Source organism: Neltuma alba, unplaced genomic scaffold, assembly GCF_004799145.2.
Source record: "Neltuma alba isolate B1F8T4 unplaced genomic scaffold, ASM479914v2 tig00003610_pilon, whole genome shotgun sequence".
Classification (NCBI taxonomy): domain Eukaryota; kingdom Viridiplantae; phylum Streptophyta; class Magnoliopsida; order Fabales; family Fabaceae; genus Neltuma; species Neltuma alba.
Genome location: NW_021633351.1, coordinates 57,092 through 76,503, shown reverse-complemented (window position 1 = coordinate 76,503; position 19,412 = coordinate 57,092). Strand labels below are relative to the sequence as shown.

The following is a 19,412-nucleotide window of genomic DNA, read 5'->3' as shown; positions in this document are numbered from 1 at the left end:
CGCTCTAAGAGATTGTTTGAAATCCTAAGGTATTTTTAAAAAGTAATTTTTGTGTAAGTTGAAATAAATTTTTTTATGTATTATTTTATATGCTGTAAAATTTCTTTTTAAATTATAATTTGATTTCCACATAAATACTCTTTACATTGACAAGGATCACTGTTGATTGGTTGGCTTTTGGTGGAGGCTAAAATAATAATTACTCATATGCATTATTATGGGGCAAATTATTGAATAACGACAGGTAATATAATGCGGGAAAAGCAAAGGCAAAGTGCCAGATATTCCAAGGCCCACACACACAGGCTGATGGTAAAGAGCCTCATAACTCATAAGCCATAAACAGGGATGTGACTCCTTCTGGAGGGATTTCTTTTTAGCTTGAATGTTAATACTCCGGTGCTTATTATAGGTAACTTATATATTTTTATTTATTATTTCTGATTTTAATTATAAAATTTTATTTATAAATTATAAACGAGGTTTTATAATTAAAATTAAAAAATAATTTTTAAATCTTCAACGATGATGACCCCCCTCCTCACTAACAGCTCTAGAGCTGTGAGGCCACTGGCAACCGGTGTCGGCAACAACTTTTTCTTGTGTTTTTTTTTTTTTGCCAAAATAGTTCATGTGGGATTTAGTTCTAAAAATGTTTGGTGACCAATGAGTCACCCAAACCCATTTGTTATAACATTAGAAAATAAAATACTTCCTCCCATCTTAATATAAAATCTAATTGACTAATTTAAATATATTAAGAAAGCTTGTTAGATTAATTATTTATAATAAATATATCTTGTTTTTCTAAACTAGCATTGATAATCAAATGTGTTAGCTTTAACATATGATAAAACTTTTAACATGTGTAACTATTAAAAGGACTACTTTAAAGAAAAATAAATAAATATGAGAGCCAAAATAAATTAGTGTCTTATATTTATGATCAAATTAAAAGTCAAATTAATTCTAATATTAAGAACTCGTGGTATAAGATAACTATCCAAACAAAAAATCTCGATCAAAATAATTTATTACACTTTTAACATATTAAGTATTAACAACATTTGCTATAAGTTTCACCACTTTATTAATGACATTTACAACAATTTTTTTTCCCACAATTTCAACACTTGAAAAAAAAATATATAGAGAGCCCAGTTATATAAACATTGACAACTTTGTAACGAGCTTCGCCACTCTCTCATTGTGTGAAAAACAATGAATAGGTCTCAAAATCAAAGAGGGAAAATGAATATATAATGACTGCGAAACTTCAAAGGAATCAAACACAACATTATATTTCAAAAGAGGAGCCTCTCTGAAGTTAGTTAAACCTTTCTTTTATGTCCTTTGCAATGAAAATCTGGAAGATGTTGACTAACTCAGCCCATTTCAGTCGGGCGGAGTTTCATTGATTTCAAAACTGAACTTGAAAAACAATTGATCCCCAAAGAAAGCTAAAGAATAAGAACAAGTAATTTCAGTGGGAGTTTTATTACAGATGGATGGTTAGAGGTGTGAAGGGATGAAAAGATCAATCTTTATTACGAGGTAAGTTGAATCTCCCATTATTGGAGCTTTATATATACGAACCTTGATTTAGTTTTCTTGTTTGATTTCGACATTCATCTGTTAATACTTTGGTTTATTATAAATTTTATACTTTTCATGATTAGTGGTGCTCTAATCTGTACTCTTCTCTTCAATTATCCCTCGCAATTGTGAAGGAAGCTCTCAGATATACCAGAGCTGGTCAAATTTTCTAAGGGCTGGTCAAAAAGAAAAAGAAAATCAAATTTCCCAAGAAAATATATACGCCTGCTGTCAAATGTCCTCATAAAATATGATTTGATAAAGGGAGAATTATAACCAAGTCCCATAAAAAGAAAAAAAATTACAAAATAAGTCATAAATGTTATATTTTTTATTATATCGAGACCTTTTAATAATTATTTTTTTTCAAAGAATTTGATTGTAATTCTCCTTTTATTAAAAAGCACTATGATTACACCTCTCTTGTTTTTCCCCTCCGCAGCATTGGAAATAACAGTAATAAACCCGGAAAGCAAGTCAATTGTGCGTAGAGGATGGTGTGACTGTGAGCAACAAGCACGAAGGAGTAAGGTACGGATGGCGCGTGACAGTGAGAATACTGAAACTACACTCTCATAACCGCATAAATTAAAGTAGAAAGTCAATTGGTATTTTGCATGTTAAAATTATTATACGAGTAGTTAAACTTATTACAACAATAATAAGGACGATCTATCTGTCTTTTCAAAATTTAACATAAAGAAAGAATATAAGTAATTTGATAGATTTCTAAAATTTTTTGATATGAGAATATTTTAATTATTTAACTAAATCTATCAAATATCATATCAGACATTATTTTCTCTTTTACGATTTTGATCTCTTAGATGTCTTAATTAAAATATTATAATTTTAAATTTCTTTTTATATCATTTTTATTTATAATAAATAAAAGCAGAGCCAATTTTTAAAGACTGAGGGTGCGTTTGGATGAAACCAAACCGTGGTTTGGAAAAGTGATTCTGGAGAATAGATTCTGTGAAAAATAGATTTTGTAAAAAAGTGATTCTGAGAAGTGAGAGTGTTTGGATAGTTGTTATCAGAAGCACTTTTTATATATACAAATTACTAAAAAAAGACATAAGTTAATATGATAATTACAGAAAAATATATTTTATGATATATTTTAATTTGAAGGAATAAAATTGTTAATAATATATTTTTTACCAACATAATTAATAATACATAAGATAATATAATTAATAAATAATTAATATGTATATATATTTACAAAATATAAGATTAAATATGTTTATAAAAAAAATAACAAGATACATATCATATAGACTCTCACACTCTCCTTTTTTTCTCTCCAAAAGCAAAATTTTTTTGCTTTTTCCAAAACCATGGTTTTGGAGTCAAAACTATGGTTTTGACCCAAAACCATGGTTTTGATTTTTGGGGGGTGTTTAGGTGATTTATTCCTCAAATCATGGTTTGGGGTGTCACCCAAACACACCTTGACAAAAAGTTGGCTTCTGGGTGACTTCTGAGAACCTTCACAAGGATTGACGGCACTAAACGAAAAAACGCGATACAGAGAGAAAGGATATTGCGCCCACACTTTCACCGAAATTAGTTCTTGATCAAATTTCCCGATAAAATATAAACGCCTGCTGTCAAATATCCTAATGAAATTTGGTTTAATAAAGCACTTGATTATATTACACCTCTCTTATTTGTGTTGCATGTTTAGTCTTCGCCTTTAAAAATATAAGATTGGACAAATAATTATTTTCTTCAAAAATTAATGACATATATTATCAAAACATTTAAAGTGAAAGCCAGAGCTATTAAGCATTTGAGTTTTAACATTCCAAAACTGCAAGTCTTGACAATTTTTAATCATATTTATTAGTAGCCCTCATTTCCTCTCCTCTTATAATAAACCAAAAACCAAGTCAGTTGCGTGTAGTGGTTGGCGTGAGTGTGTGTAATAAACACGCGATAAGGTACGGATTGGGCGTGACAGTCAGAATGGTGAAACGTGATTAAATTAGAAAGTTCACACACAATTAGATAGCTTGTTCTGATTTGTGAGAAGAATTATCATTCATAAAACGTAAAAATAATTTTTTAAATTGATCATGAGAGGCGTTTAGCCAATGATTAGCCCGTACAGTCTGAATTGTTTTACTATTTCTTTAAAAACATTAAAAATTGCAAAACTAATGTATGATAAGAAGTTAACTGTCTAAACTTCGAATTCTCTGGGTATTAAAAAATATGGAGAGGCAGCCTTAGAAAAAGTCAGATCAATATCCCGTCATCTAGTTCCCCTAACTATTTTAGATATTAAAAAAAAAAAGGATGTAGGGAGTATTTGTACCCTTTTGAGATAAAATTGACCTTTTATGGAAAAAAAAAATTGAGTGATATAAAAATCAATCCTACTTATGACATTATTAAGGTTTGATGAAAAGACCAAAAGAAAGATTGAAGAAGTGGAAATGTATAAAATCCTCTAAATCTTAGGGAGAATCCTAATAAAATCCATCAAAAATACTTAAATTCAAATTAAAGCATATACTTTTAATAAATTTCTAATAGGCCATGCGGCCTCATTAGAGATTTCTGAATGTTACTAAATTATCAGAATGTATTTGTTTTATTATAAAGAAGAATAGATTAGATTATTTTATCCTTTCAAGTAGTTTTTCTTCATATCTTATGATTATTTTTTGAGACTAAAGAAACATAAGTAATTTTAACGGTGTTTAAATTTTTTATGTGTATAAGTAAAATCTTCAAAAATACTTTAAATCACAATATAAGTGCCCTTTAAATATATATATATAAAATAAAATATTCTGTTTAAAAAATATTTGTAATTGATATAAATAATATTTCACAACAGAATAAAATAAAAGATTTTTTTTATTTTGTGAATCCACCGTTTAGTTAAGTAAATAAAACTAGTGTAAATTATAAGAATATAATATTAAATATTTTATCTAATTAAAATATTTTAAGGTCTTAAAATAAATATCTACAAACAGAAAATAAAAAATATTTATTTCAAGACTATTTATGTTGTAATTTAAGATATTTTATTAGAATATTTTTGAAGCTCAGCTGTACAAACAAATTTTAAACGCTATAAAATCAGTTCTATTATTTTTCAGTCCTAAAAAAATAATAGTAAGAGATGAGAGATTACTTAAAGAATAAAATAATCAATTTTTCTTTGTGATAAAAGAGAGCCAGTTTAGTCATTTAACATTTGACAACATTTAGAAATTATAAATTAAGACTGACAGCCTGATTAGAAATTTATTAAAAGTATAGACCTTAATTTGAATTCAGATATTTCAGTTAGATTTTATTAAGATTTTTCCTAATTCTTATTTAAAAGGAAAAGAGAAGTCTTTTTTTATTATTATTTATAAGATATTATTATTTTACATGAATGTACTCCCTCTAACCTTATGTATAAGTTTCAAATAATCGAATCATGTTTAATGTACTGGTAGTTAAAATTAGTTAAAAGAAATAATGGGTCAGAAATGTGTTCCTTTTTTCAAATTAGTTTTTATTTATTAAGAGAGCAAATGAGAAAGATAATAAATAAAAAATGATAAAAATATATGAAGATAATATTAATGAGAGAGAAGGAATATTAAATACAGTCAACTAAGGCAAAATAGAAAAAAATAAATACTTAGACAAACTAAAAAATGAAACTTATATTTTGAATTAGATTTTTTTAAAAAAATAAAACTTATATATAGAATGGGTTATTATGTTATTCTCATTTATTTTAGATTGTTTTGTTACGATGCGCAAAAAAGATAAAATTGGGACTACTTTTAATTCCGATCCCAGAATGATTTAATGGAGTAGACTGAGTCAACCGAGTCAATGAAAATGGAACATACTGAATAATACTACTTCCAAACCTTAATATAAGATCCTGTTTAATTTTTATGCTGGTCCTAAATATAAGATCTTAATCCATTTTGTCTATCACATTTACTCAATTTTTTTCAAAATAGTCTTTCTAATAATTATAGTTTTAGTCAATATATTTGATTAGTAAGGATATTTTAGGAAAGATAATACCTATTTATTACTAATAACTAATTTAATTTCTTTTCTTAATTTTCTCAAATTAGTCAACTGGCTCTTATAATTAGAATCAAATATAGTAAATAATTATAAATATAAATTATTTAATTTACAAAAAGTTAGCTTCCGGATGACTTCTGGAATCTCAAACTTCAAAGACAGCATTAAATGAAAAAACACGATGCAGAGAGAAAGGAAATTGCCCCCACACTTTCACCGAAATACTGATCAAATTTCTCTGTGACCTTCACCCAAAGCTTACTCAAATTTCCCAAGGGCTCGTCAAAGGAGGGAAATATGCCTATCAAATTTCCTAATTAACGAAATTTGGTTTAATAAAGCCCTATGATTACGCCTCTCTCATTTGTGTTTCTACTCCTTTTCTTGAGTTCCACCATATATGATGCGTCTTCTCTTTTAGAGATATAAAATTGAATAAATAATTATTTTCCTCGACCAATAATAATGTATAATATGTAAGATTTTGTATAACCTTTAAAATGAAATGCAGAGGAGAGCTAGTAAGCATTAAAGTTTTTACATTCAAATGTGCAAATTTTGACATTTTTTATTATTATCAGCTTTCATTTCCTCTCCTTTTTAATCAAACAAGCCATCATTAAAGGGCTTGTTTGATTTCCATTTTTGAATTTTGTTTAGCTTTTGCAAATTTAAAAAAAAAACCAGAAAAAGGCTTGTTTAGATAAGGTGCATGTTATTGTACTTACTTCTGTCCTAAATATAAGAATTAGTTGAAATATTTGTTTTGGTTTTATATATAAAATTTAATCTACTTTTTATCTTTCAAATTTATAATTTTTTCCCTAAATTATCCTCCCTTTTTTGGCAAACTAGCCCTATTTATTGTATTCATCATTAAGGTCATGACTAGAAGGGGATATTTTAAAATAGCTAATATGCATTTATTATAAATAGTTAATTTAACTAGTATTCGTAATATTCCTAAATTTGTTGCACTATTCTTATATTTAGAATTGGGCACAATGATGTGTTTTTCCCCTAGGCAAGGCTAATGAATCACTAAGATTAGATGGTTTTTGTGTCTAAATTTTTAAGTTTTTGGTTTAGATTTTGGGTAATGACAATTAGAATCAATTAAAATTAGTTGATATATTTTAAAAGTATATACCGGAGTCAACCCAAAAAGCAAGTCAATTGCGCGTAGAGGATGGTGTGAGCAATAAACACGGAATGAGGATTGAAATTACTTTATAGCAGAAAATGATGTTTTCAACCTTTGTGTCTTTAAGCTTTGATATTGCTCTTTGGCTTTTATTTTTCAGTTTCCTGTGCATCGTCAAGCTTGCAGGCTTCTGAGTGAGGATGAAATTGCAAGCACTTCATTTAGACCACTTGTTTGCTACCAATCTTTCAATTTTATCACTTGTTTCCCTTTCGAGACATTATACGGAGCCAAAACAAATCTAAAAACTAGGACCTATGTTTAGAGACATGGAGAGTAGTCAAATACACTCATTCATTGAAGAAAATGTGTCGTAACTTTTCGGAAAGGCAATTTAAAAAAAAAAAAAAAAACAGAGAGAGAACATGCATCGTTTTTTTTTTTTTGCCTTCTTTTTTAGATTTTTTTTTTTTGCTCGAAGAAACTCTAGGCTCTGTTCTGCCTCTCACTTCTTGCTCCCCATTTCGTTATATGATAATGCATTCCCTGATGTCAAATGGCCTACTTTCGTTTAATTTCTTAACTTTTATTTATGTAATTATTCAAAAAGGCCACAAGCCTGAAAATGGGAGATGGAGAGGAAGACAAGTAGAATCAGCACTTACAATTTGAATGCATAGGCTGCATATCACTAATATACAAAATGATGTTGCTTACACAGGATAAATTTATAAAAAAATGAACACTGCTATAGGGGAAGATAATTAAGGTGGTCTTGGCGTTGATTCAGGCAACCAAGTCAATGGAATTATGTCTGTGAAACTTCATGGAATGGTACGCATACCATTTGCCCGAGGGGATGGGCCTCTTTCAAGTTGTTACTTAAAACTTTCTTTTATTTATGTTCTCAATCTGAACATTGGAAAAAAAAAAAAAAAACTCTCCAATTAGTATCTTCCTGATTATGAATTATTTCTCTTTCATTTTTTTTGGCCAACACTTATGATCCTCACATCTCAATACTCTGTGGTTAAGATTTAGGGAAAACTATTTCATAAATCTTTATAGTTACTTGATTTTTAATCATATCCTACAAGGGTTAGTCTCCCTCGAGCCATTTGATGAAAATGATAGAGCATAGTCAAAATGTATAGATGCTTTTCACATACGGTCGTCAGACGTTAATGCAACTTTTTGTTCATTTCATACTGAATGGAAAAGACAGCATCAAATGAAAAAACGGAGAGCAGAGAGAAAGAAAATTGCCCAATGCTTAATCAAATTTCCTTAGGGTCTGTTTGGTATGAGGAAGAATGAGAGAAGGAGGGGGGAGGAAAAAATTTAATGAGCTTGATTTTAAAAATTAAAAAAGTGAGGTTAAAAACTTTTAATTACTTTTTATTACTCTTTTATATTACTTTTCTCTTTATTAAAATTTCAAAACCCCACTTCTCCAATTTTTTATATAGAGCTCATTAAAATTTTCCTTTCTCTCCCCTCTTTTTCATTTCCCTCGTACCAAACAATACCTAAGGTATACACACATTAGTTTGAGCTACCGTATTTTACAGAAAATTACAATTAATTGAAGGGTCAAAAAGACAATTTAAAAAGAAAAGGCTTGTGCCAGCTTACATCATCCTTCGATCATGTCCAGCTACTATCAGACCTCTTCAATTCAAATAATAGACTTAGCCTCACATGATCAGACTATGCAAATAGCAAAACTTGAATTAGCAATGGTGCTGCCTTGATGACTGAAGAAGCGGAAATGTATAAAATCCTCTACGTCTTAGGAGGAATCCTAATAAAATCCACCTGAAACACTTAAATCCAAATTAAAGCCTATCAGTTTTTGCCAAGCCTCCTGCTGTGACTTGCTCTACATCGAATGAGATGACTAAAAGCAAAGCTAAATTTTGCAGGCTTCGCCTTTTCCGTGTAACTTCCGAAAAAGCTTTAACGCATAATTAGGAAACTACGTTGAGACTTCCTCCCGAATTTCTTAAGGCCTTCGCCCAAAGCTTAATTAATAAAAAACTAGAAATGATTCAGATTTAATAAATGCATGATGGCCCATTATATATACCTATTATACTCTTGAACTGAAATTAGTCACGCACCAAGAATAGGGAAGATATAATAAGTAGGCACGAATCCAAGTCCTTCAAGGTCATGTGAAGAATATTCAAAGAAAATTATAGTTAATACGAAATGAGAGGCCGGTGACCTTAGTTTGCTTACACTGTAATATTCTCAACAAGATTTAAGTAAATTAACCACTATTTTAGATTTATTTATAAATCAATGTCGTGCCAAAGAAAATCTTAAAACTTATTAATTTATATTTAAAATTAACTAGGTTTTCAACTTTGCCACCATCAAATATACATAATTTAAAGACCCTTTGTGCTAAGAAATTCTTACTGAAAGAGTAATGCAAGAAGAGATCACTCCCTCTTAAGCCATTTGATGAAAGAAATGATGCCTGTTAGAGAGAAAAAGCACCAAAACATTAGAGCAAGAGGCAAAAGTAATGAATACATACAAAAACATTTAATTCGCCATATGAACTTGGAAGTGATGGAATATTCTTGAAAATGCTCGGTTTCCTCACAGGTTCAGTAGTTCTGTTTGTCACTTATTTTCAAAAGCAAGCTATAACTTTTACTTTATTTTACTTTGAACAAGCACATCACTATATCAGCTTTTTGCAAAGCCTCCAGCTGTGACATGTGTAGCCCTACTACAAATTATGCAATATTTGTCTGTTCTAGAAACTCATTTTCATCTGCTTAGAGAGAGACATTGATTGAAAAAATATAGATAGGAGTTATATAGATTCATCTGTTATGTAACAGACAATTATGAGGAAGTAACGAATATACAGCTTCATACTCGTCTGATCCGTACGAAATACGGTACGAAAATGAATTTTTTTTTATAGTAGTGCAGCATCAGGAAGGAAACGTTCTTCTGATTCTACAGAAAGAACATCGAAATAATATAAGAAGAGTGGACTATTATGAGCATTGCTGATTGATTGAACAATGAGCCCTTCTGGTTTCCAAAATAAGTAGAAAACAACTGAATGCACAGAATCGGGGGATGAGATTGAGACTAACAAAATATAAGATTTAATTTCATTGACATGCTTAACATGTGATATATAAATTGTTGTCTCTTAGAAAATGATGTAGAAATAATATCCATGTGTATTGAATGGAGTCTGGGTCCGGTTGTTTTTAATTTTAATTGTAATGTATAACAGTTGAAGAATTAGTTTTTATTTAATTTAGCCCTATAAGCATGGAAGAACACGATAAGAGAAAGATCAATCATAATTAAGCATATATATATATAGTTTCCTATCCAAGCCACAATCTCAACCAGATAATTAAATTGGCAGCATGAGTGAGAGCCTCCCACCACTTTTGCAGTTGTTGCTGGGTGATGCTTTTGTGCTCAAGTTCTGCAAATGCTTTCTGATAACTCTCAGATTGCTTTCTCACATGTGAAGGATCTACTCTATAGAACACTGGCGTAACAAGGTGACCTTTATTTTTGGAGCACTCTAAGCTCCTTCAAGCAACACGGGGAAGATGTATTACTAATTGGGGGATATAATAAAAACATCTCAACTTAAAAGATCAAGATATGGGTGTATAGGAACATTTAATATTATAATTAAGTCTTCGCATGGGTTTGTTCAAAACCAACAAAATCATATTTCATCCAGTACAAGCTACATCAAGTAACAAATGCATACACTAAATGCGAATGGATTATAGAGTAGTCTCAGAAAATTAAGATTTGTAAGTCGCACTTTCTTCCATCAGCTTCTTATGTCTTCATTAACTGATGAGATATTCATCTTTGATATTCGCAAAGCCTTTCCCAGCAACTTCAGTAATTTGATCTGCCCTTACGACGTAGAAGCGATGAAACTCCAATCCTTAATCATGATGTGGGATTGGGGCGAGGGAACCCAAAGAGTTGTAAAACATTCACACTCATTTTCCCTCTTTTTTTTTTTTTAATAAAAATGAAAGTTTAAATAAGTTGAATTTCGGTTCTCATTAGACTATTATGCCTTCACTTGGGCTTCGGCATACGCGCAGTTGGAATACTCTGTTTTGAAAATAGAGATAAGTTCTCTCTTTTTGCGGACGTTGCGAAGAAGAGAGAGCAGAAGTAGAGACACAAGAATAGTTATTAACAGAATACTTACAGAAAGAGACTCATTTAAATCGTAAGCCAAGACTAAAGGCCCTTTAGGCCAAGAAAATCCTCCTTGACAGAGGTATGCAAGGGAACAGACGAAAATGAACAGAGTTGCAGGTGAAAATGGACTTGAACCTTGAAATCAAAATGTATGAATGTTTTCACATATTGTCGTCAATACAACTTTTTTGGTTCATTTCATACTGAATGGAAAAGACAGCACCGAATGAAGAACGGAGAGCAGAGAGAGAGAAAATTATACGAAGAGTGGACTATAAGCATTGCTGATTGATTGAACAATGAGCCCTTCTGCTCTGCTTAGCCGGCAAGGGATCTGTCAAAAATAAGCACTGAACAAATGAACAGAATCGGTGGATGAAGTTGAAACCAACAACATACCGCACCTCTGATATTAAATATAAGAGCTAGCTGACTAAGTTGAATAGATTAAGGAAATAAATTAAGTTAATTATTTATAATAAATAAATATTGTCTTTTCTAAAATATCCTTGTTAGTCAATTATATTGGCTAGAACTGTTACTATTAGAAGGACTGTCTTGAGAAAAAATACATAAATATGAGAGACAAAGTAGATTAGGATTTATATTTAAGACCAAAATTAAAGTCAAACGAAGTCTTATATTAAAGATTAGAGGTAGTATAAGATTTCGTTGGCATGCTTAACTTGGGATCAATGATTTAAAAACCGGATCGGATCGGACGGTCAGACCGGTTGAACCGTTAGCCGAACCTGTTAACGGCTCGGTTTGGACCAAAAAACCGTTTATATAGTTGAGCCGGATTGGACCAGAGTTGAGTCGTCATTAAGTCAGAAACCGGAGTTGGATCGGGAACTAGAACGGTTTTCAGAAAATCGGACGGTTTTTTAGCCTGACCAAAAAAATACTAGAAAAATAAAAAAAATTGACCCCCTCAAATATCCTAATATATTTTTAGACTATTTATAACCATATAGTATTATCTTATTGAAAATTTCACATATTATGATATTAAAACCATGAATCACTAGCCTTTTTGTTTTGATGTCTGCTCTATCTTTTAAAATAATTTTTTGATTTGAATAAATTAATAATTTTTAATATTATTAAATATTTTAAACATACATAAATTTAAATATATATATAAGGTTTTAGTCCATCTTCAATGATTTTATTATATTTTTGGATCATTTAAATACATTTCTAAATTATTAATAATTTAATATTTTTCATATATATATTAATTATATGTATATAATATTGTTTTAAATTAATTATTGCGTTACCGGTCCGACCAAACGGTCCGACTGGTTCGACCGATTGGACTATAACCCGCTGATCTTTCCAGTTTGACTTCCGGTTCGGCTTTTAAAACATTGCTTGGGATATGTAAATTGGCTCCAAAGAAATTAATGCAAGGACAAACCTCAACAAATTGGGGCTGCCACAGCCCGGGGCCCTGACACCACGTGTATGAGCTGACATGTATTGGGCGAGTCAGAATCTTCTTCGCTTTTACTGGTTTCATGTTCTTAACGATCCTTGTCCCTATTAATTATAACCGCGATCAGAGGCTCAAATGATTCATTCCTCGTTTGATCAGGCTCTGCTTCGGTGTTAATAACTTCATTCTTAGATGTGAAGCTAAATGCGTCGGGAACTTATGCAAACTAAACTAACAACCCTGATTAAATTAAGAACTCCGAATTACCGTCCAATATTAAATCCCAGCTATCAAATGTTAACCTCAATCAAATTTTTAGGGTATTCCTAACTAAAGGCAACTTTGCATGTTCGCAAATATTTCCAAAACTGTGGTAAAAAATTTTTTTTCAGAGGAAGATGATCGGATGAATTGAACGAGATCAAACTTTTCAGGCTGCTGATTATGAGTTTACGACTTTAATGGATGCAGCCTTGTGAATACACACACACACACACAAATGAGATGGAAATTCCTGCAGCCATCAAAGGGACAGGGATTGAAAAAGAAAGATGAGCAGATATTAATGTTCAAAGATCGAACCTGTTGTTTCTTGTTCTTCTCATATTCTTCATATTTGCAAGCTCCTTCAGTGGCTTCCTCAATGTCCATAAATCCTTTTCTTTCTCAATCTGCTCGATTAATTTCCCGTGATTATGACATAGTAGAAGTAAGAGATAGTCAGCTTAATGTCCATCAGTTGAATCCAGTTCTTCAAAAATGTTAAATTAATCATATGAATGCCAATGGTACAACTTAATGATGTGGTAATCAGAACGTACAAATTATTTAAAAACAAGAAAAAAGCATTTCTATCACTAGTAGTTAAAACCAGAGCATACCATTTTGAGGTCGAGGCGCGAGAGTGATATATAAAGTTGAAGTAGTGGGCAGATGAATTGAACTTGAGAGCTGTAAAACTCAAAAACAATTTCTTGAAATTCATCGAAGTAAGCTGTGATATTTGCGCTTTCGAGAGGCCGATTTGCAATGCAATAATTCCAATTGAATTTGTTTGATGTAATTTTGATATTCAACTGCAGATGTCGGGCACACCCCCCACTCTTTGATCTCTACTGTTGTTTCATCATCATAAGGTGCGAATTCAAATTGAAGCAATGGATGATAAGTGTTGCTTTGGGCTTCTATTTTCTTTTCTTCAATTTTCCTTTGTACTTCTCGACACTGCCTTTGAGCATACCAAAGAACAACATGATCTGATAACAGGGACTCACCGAGAGAGTAGTGCTCAAACGTGGAAGCATGTTGACCATCAATAAACAATTCGGCTATAATATTTGTCCACCGTGATGATCCAGAAATGACGGCGCAAAAAATGAAAGCGCCATCCCAAGGTTGTGGAATCGAACTGAGATCCACAGTCAGGAAAGACTGTGTAGTCCTATACATGACCCACTCTGCAACTCTTTTTCCCGGATATTCCATTTAGCCCAGAAATAAATGGCTTTGTTGTTATTTATGGCAAGTAGCACACTGGCCTCAACAGCTTTGATTGACTGCCCATCCAACTTCATGCAATTTATGAGACTGAATTTTTCAGGAGAAAATTCATCTCCTTCTCTATCTTCAGTCATTAAAGGTAAATGTAAAGTCTCAAGGGACAGGCAGTCATTGACGTGCAGTAGTGAGATAGAGGGAGGGAGTTGTGGTAGAGACAGAAGCCTTTTGCATCCATTTAGGGTGAGACTTCGCAGGCTTGAAAGATGTTTGATGCTTAAAGGCAAGGTCTCTATATTACTCCCTGAGAGATCTAACTGACGTAATGACGCCAACAAGCTGATGTTGTCAGGAACTTCATATAATTCACTACAATTAGTCAGCCGTAGAAAGTGCAAAGCACGCATCTCATCAAATTTGGAACACAGATTTGATGCTAACTTATTACAATAATCAGCATCAAGGCTTCCAAGGGTGCGCATGTCAACCAATTTGTGGAGACTTGTCACACCTTCGCATCTTTGTAGACGCACAAGGTTAATTTTGCTGAGATGTCCGCTTGATGAGCACAACTCACCATTGATGGTTGCGTCACACACCCAGAGAAACAATTGTTTTTCTGAGGTCACCGAAAATTCACTCAGTCCTGAGCATCCCGCCAAGCTGAGTTTCCCCAGTGATTTGAGATGGGTGTTGCTGGTAAGGCTAGTAAGAGCTTTGCAATCTATTAGCAATAAACAATGGAGGCTATGAAGAGATAAAATAGATGGATGAACATTCTGCAATTTTCTACAACAAATGAGATCAACTTCTGCAAGATGTATGGCCTTGGAAAAATTTGGGAGCTCAATCAAGTCTTCTGATCCACTAAGATTGATTTTGCTTAAATTCACGAGATTCTGTAAAAAAAAAAAATCCATGGTAAGATTAGTGGCAAAAATGAAAATAATTACTCTCTCTTATCCTTTTTTAATAGTTTTACTAAAAAATTACTTATTAATGCCGAAAGGTTTTACAACTTTCTAAAATTACACTTAATCAGTAATCTTTATAAATATTTGGGTGATGGTGAAATACAAATGCATTTTCAGAATGGGTGCTGTCATTCTTTCATTGAATTTTTTAAGAGTCTTTAATCACCCATAGGTAAAAGCTTACAAATAATTAAGACTAAAGAAAAGGCACATAATAAAAATTTTCAACTAGTGCATTAATAATATTTTCAAAGAAAAAAATATAAAATTTACCTGCTCTCCATCCCAAAGTTTTGTCAATTTGCTGTAACGCATGTTTATTTCAACAAGATTTTCAACCTTGAATGTTGTCGGCAAGGTCTTTAAAGGGCATCCCACCCAATCCAATAGCATGAGGTTTCTTGACAAAAACATCATACCAGAAGCATTTAGCTTGTTCCTAAGCTGAACATTTAAATTTCCATAAACCCTAAGAAACTTTAGATTGGGCATTGAACGAAATGCTTTAATAATTACGCGCGTCTCTTCAACTTCTGAAAGGTTCATAATCATGCCTTCAATACTTCCCTAACAAACAAAAAATAATAATAGTAATAAAAAATTATATAAATCAAATAGGAATTTGGAATTCAACAATCTTTTTAATAAATAAATGTATAAATTTCACACTTACCATATTTTTTTTCAATATTTCAGAACTTTTCTTGAAAATCCAAAATATGTTGCACCATGTAGGATATTTTAATGATTCTTCACGAACAATTTGTTTACCCATTTGTTTTATCAGACTGTGCATGCATATTTTTCCTCCATCAATATCTAAAAGAGCTTTATCTTCAAGTCTCGTCAATCCAATCTCAGTTGAATAACCACATGCATCTAACAATTTTTTTACATCCTCAGCATCATAATAATAATTGAAAAAACATGCGACGTGCAAGACAATATTTTTCTCTTCCTCATCAAGTCCTTCAAAGCTCAATCTGAGGATATCATTGACTTCTCGGCAAGGTAATTTTTGAAGCTTGTCCAATTGGCTTTTCCATGCTTCTTGATTTTTGCCATTCAAGAAGGAGCCCAAGACCTTTAGGGCCAATGGATTTCCATCTGCATATTGAGTCAGTTCATTTGCTAGCTTTCTTATCTTCATATCATCATAGTCATTTTTAAAGGCTTTGATGGATAATAGATCAAAAGATTCATTAGGATTCAAAGCCTCAAGCACATATATATCAACCACTTTTATACCAGCAAACACTTGCCTATCTCTGGTTGTTATCAAGATTTTACTACCTGATCCAAATTCATGTCTTCCAACTAAATTTTCTATTTGTTCATGATCATTAACATCATCAAGCACAACGAAAACTTTTTTCCGACCTAACCTACTCATGGTATAAGGATATATTGCATTGCCAATATGAGATTCTTTATCCCCTAATAAGCTCCAAACAAGTTCTTTCCTCAAAGCATCTAACCCATGTTTCTTTGATTTCTCCCTTACATTAGTCAAAAAGCAAGACCCTTCATATGTAAAACGCAATTTGTTAAACAATGCTTTTGCAAAAGTTGTTTTGCCCAAACCGCCCATGCCCCAAATTCCAATGAATTGGCAACCACCATTGTTTGAACCTTTGTCCAACAACGATTGTACATCTGCCATTCTTTTGTGAATTCCAATCAAGCCTCTTAGATAATCTTCACTTTGATATCTAGGGCCCAACTTTTGTATGACACGATTCACTATTTCTTTAATTAGCTCCGCTTCATCCCTACACACCATTGAAAAAATAAAGAGGCACCAAATTTAATACCACATTATCTGTTCATTTCAAATTTTGCACTATTCCTAATGACATATATAACTATGAAGATTTGCCAATTTTTAAAATTTGTTATAATATTTTTTAAGAAATATTACTTATATTAGATGACATAACTAGATATATATGAAATTCCAGCTTCATCTTATGGCTAAGAATGCATCGTCATTACCATAGTGAGACAAGGATTTTAGATCAAAATATCACAACAGTAAAGTTGATGGACCCGGTGGACTGGTTAACCATACTAGTGTAAAAGAGAAGCTATTCTCTTCATGATCATCAGCGTAACTTCCATTAAATGCGTCAAAGATTGACTTAATTTAGCCCCCAGACATGGAAGAAAATGATAAGAGGAAGATCATAAATATGTAGTTACCTATCGAAGCTGCAATGCCAACCAGATAAATTGGCAGCATCAGTAAGAGCCTCCCCCCACATATTCAGTTGTTCCTCGTTGATGTTTCTTTTGAGCTTATGTTCTTCAAATGCTTTCTGATAACTCCCAGATCTCTTCCTGACATGTGAAGGATCTACTTTATAGAACACTGGCATAACGAAGTGACCCTGATCATTTTTGGAGCACTCTAATATTTTTGCAAGCTCCTTCAGGCACCACGTGGAAGATCCATAGTTTTCTGAGAAGATCACAAGGGACATAGTTGAATCTTTAATGGCTTTCTCAAGAGACGGCCATACCTCATCTCCTTTCTCAAGTCTATAGTCGATGTATGTATCTATTTGGTTTCTGCGAAGAGCTTCATGAAGGTGGCTTGTGAAGTTGAAGCGGGTGTCCTCACCTCTGAAGCTAATAAAAACATCATACTTTTTTGGAGATTGAGAAGATGGAGCAGAGGAAGAAGATGAAGCCATATCAAATTGCTTGGCTACGATATGCAAAAAAGAATTTGGACTGCTTTCAATTCTGATCTAAGAATGGTCGGCGATAGGAAACAAATCGGCCTAAGAGGAAGATATACAAGATTTTAGGGGAATAGATTGAGTCAACCAAGTCAATGAAAGATGGAACAAATTGAATAATAAATAATCATAATAAATTATAAATAAAAGCTAAGCTAACTCTTAAAGATTTATTATAATACAGCTTCCGTACGTGTGACTTCTGAGAAGTTTCACGTGGCCTCTGATTCTCAAATTTGAAATTTCAAAGAAAGGCGGTCCAACCGAATTAGAGTAGTGTGTGGAAAAGACGCATTAAATGAAAAGCATGGTACAGAGGGTAAGGAAATTCCACTGACACTTTCTCCGAAATGCTGATCAAATATCTCTGAGACCTTCACCCAAAGCTTTAATCTAGTTTTCTAAGGGCTGGTCCAAAAAGAAAAAGAAAATCAAATTTCCCAAGAAAATACAAACGCCTGCGGTCAAATGTCCTAATGAAATTTGAATTAATAAAGCACTATAATTACACCTCTACTCTTATTTGTGTTGCATGTTTAGTGTTCCCCTCTTGAAATATAAGGTTGAACAAATACTTATTTTCTTCAAAAAATAATATTCATTCTGTCCTAAATATAAGACCCTTATACACACTAGTATAAAAATCTTATATTTAGGATAGAAGGAGTAACGTATATTATCAAAGCATTTAACGTGAAAGACAGAGCTAATAAGCATTAGAGTAGAGAAGGGTGTGCCTGTGAGTTAAAAAAAAGGAGGAATAAGTACGGCTTGCGCGTGACAGTGAGAATGGTGGAGCCTCATGAATAGTCATATGTCTCATTATGAGCAATGATGTTAAATAATGTTTTGTATAAAATAACCCTTATGAATAAATAAAATAACTCAGCACTTTTTATCGTGCCACTCTATTGTCATATAGTTTTTCTTCTTGATGAATGACATGTATATTTTTACCAAAAAAAAAAATACGACCTAGCCCACCTTGGATTGAAGTTGAGAAAATGCAAAGCGTAAATTGAGGGTAAGAGTAGAAAAAAGAGAGAGAAAAAGGGTTTTAAGGGTGTGTTTGGATGAAACCAAACCGTGGTTTGAAAAAGTGATTATGAAAAATAGATTCTAGGGAGAATAGATTCTGTAAAAAATAGATTTTGTAAAAAAGTGATTCTGAGAATTTTTTTTATAAAAAATATGTATATATATAATTAATAATACATAAGATAATATAATTAATAAATAATTAATATGTATATATATTTATAAAATATAATATTAAATATGTTTATAAAAAATATGTTTATAAAAAAAATAACAAGATACATATCCTATAGGCTCTCACACTCTCCTTTTTTCTCCAAAAGCAAAAAATTTTTGCTTTTTCCAAAACCATGGTTTTGGTTTTTTGATAGGTGTTTGGGTGACTTAATCTCTAAACTATGGTTTGGGGTGTCACCCAAAATAAGTTAATGCTTGCGAAGCCTGCGGGAAGTTCACAAAACAAAAAAATAAACAAAAAAAGTAGAATAAAGCTACTTTTGACTTTCATACAGAGATCGTCAATGTGCCTATGAAAATGGAATCTCTTTGTTGGCTTTTTGGCATATCACTCAACCGACGCGTATGGTTATTGGCTTCACCTTTCAAAAAGAGTAGCGTGCTTTAATGGGCAAGTGACTTCGGGTCAAGTGAGGCCTCACCCACGATAATTGATTGAGGAGTTG

General features: G+C 32.0%; 2 protein-coding genes across 2 annotated transcripts; both read right to left on the bottom strand.

Annotated features, from left to right (window-relative positions):
* Positions 1-13,897: 13,897 nt before the first annotated feature.
* On the bottom strand, positions 13,898-16,610 carry LOC114742003 (disease resistance-like protein DSC1). Its single transcript, XM_028930246.1, has 3 exons — positions 15,621-16,610; positions 15,221-15,514; positions 13,898-14,872 (listed from the first exon to the last, which is right to left on the bottom strand). Exons 1-3 carry the CDS (start codon positions 16,608-16,610, stop codon positions 13,898-13,900), a joined length of 2,259 nt encoding a protein of 752 aa, XP_028786079.1.
* Positions 16,611-17,145: 535 nt separating this feature from the next.
* On the bottom strand, positions 17,146-17,643 carry LOC114742012 (TMV resistance protein N-like). Its single transcript, XM_028930256.1, has one exon. The coding sequence runs from the start codon at positions 17,641-17,643 to the stop codon at positions 17,146-17,148; it is 498 nt and encodes a 165-aa protein (XP_028786089.1).
* Between the last annotated feature and the right edge of the window lie 1,769 nt (positions 17,644-19,412).